At 50.0% G+C, this 1,163-nt stretch overlaps 1 protein-coding gene across 1 annotated transcript; it reads right to left on the bottom strand.

The window, feature by feature from the left end:
- Positions 1–782: 782 nt before the first annotated feature.
- On the bottom strand, positions 783–1,163 carry SARC_08840 (hypothetical protein; the record flags this gene model as incomplete). Its single annotated transcript, XM_014297172.1, has 1 exon — positions 783–1,163. The coding sequence occupies one exon, from the start codon at positions 1,161–1,163 to the stop codon at positions 783–785; it is 381 nt and encodes a 126-aa protein (XP_014152647.1).

The raw sequence follows: 1,163 nt of genomic DNA, 5'->3' as shown, positions 1-1,163 counted from the left end.
CTCGTACCTTCTTGACATTCCCCTCGCTATCAAAGGTCGGTATCGCTAATAGTGGTAGGTTCACTGTAGTTGGAATAGTTCGCTTGATAATGACTAAATCTCGTAGCCACTTCTGCACCTCTTCTTCCACGTATGGCAAAGTTCCTAGTTGAACGACGCATGTTCATTGCTTGGTCTCTAGTGACCGGTATGACCACCTCACTTCCTTCCAATCGGCATCGTGCGCTATCTGTAATCGCTGCATTCGCCTCTAATACTGATTTCAGATCCTCCCGGATGCCGTCAGGCTCGGTTAAATCTGGGGCTTGCCGTCTAGTGATCGGCTTCAGTAAGTTGTCCAACTCTGTCGGATCTATAAGTGCTAACGAAGATTGTAGTCCTCCTAAGTATAAACCTAAGCCCGGCATAATATGTACCCCGATGATCACATCGATGCCTACCGGTAGATTTATGAGCTCCAAGGAACCGTTAGTTATAGCCGTTCCATATCTAATTGGGATGCTCTGCGTCGTCCCCAGTCGCCGAGTACGCGCCGCTTGATCCGCCAAATAAATGTATGAATCAGGAGGAGCCGGAGATATCGGAAGACCTAACGCCTCTGCGGATGCCTGCGAAATACAACTTCTATTTGCGCCTGAATCTACCAGGGCTCAGAATATGCGACCATTCAACTGAACTTGAACATACACCCGTTGATCTGCTATTAACAGTGGGTCTTTTATTGCTTGTACCTGAGTATCCTGTATACGCAAAGCTATATCATCGTCCGACACCCTGATATCTCAAGGTTGATCTGATATGGAAGACCATTCTGGGGATATCTTATCGTCTCCTATCGGATCATTCTCCCCCATATCACCAGAAAGCAGCGCTCCAATATGTAGATCCGTGGCGGTAGGTGGGGTATCCCACGCCGACGTGTCTGTGAGACTATGGACCTGCGGTTGCGTTGTATTGTCGCCTTCCGCGCTCCGTACCGGTGTAACCAATGGTGTTATCGTTGTGGAAGGTGTTGCTGCACTATGCGGTCTCGGGCCACGTTGACGTGTCTCTGACGTGCGGCCATGGTTGTCCTGGGTCGCTGCCCTATAGTTATGACAGCGAGGAATGTGCCTCAACCCTGGGTGGTGCTTGTGCCTGGCACCCGCCACATGTTGTTGCAT

The sequence above is a fragment of the Sphaeroforma arctica genome (assembly GCF_001186125.1).
Source record: "Sphaeroforma arctica JP610 unplaced genomic scaffold supercont1.836, whole genome shotgun sequence".
NCBI lineage: Eukaryota > Ichthyosporea > Ichthyophonida > Sphaeroforma > Sphaeroforma arctica.
This window is presented reverse-complemented; position numbering and strand designations above follow the sequence as displayed.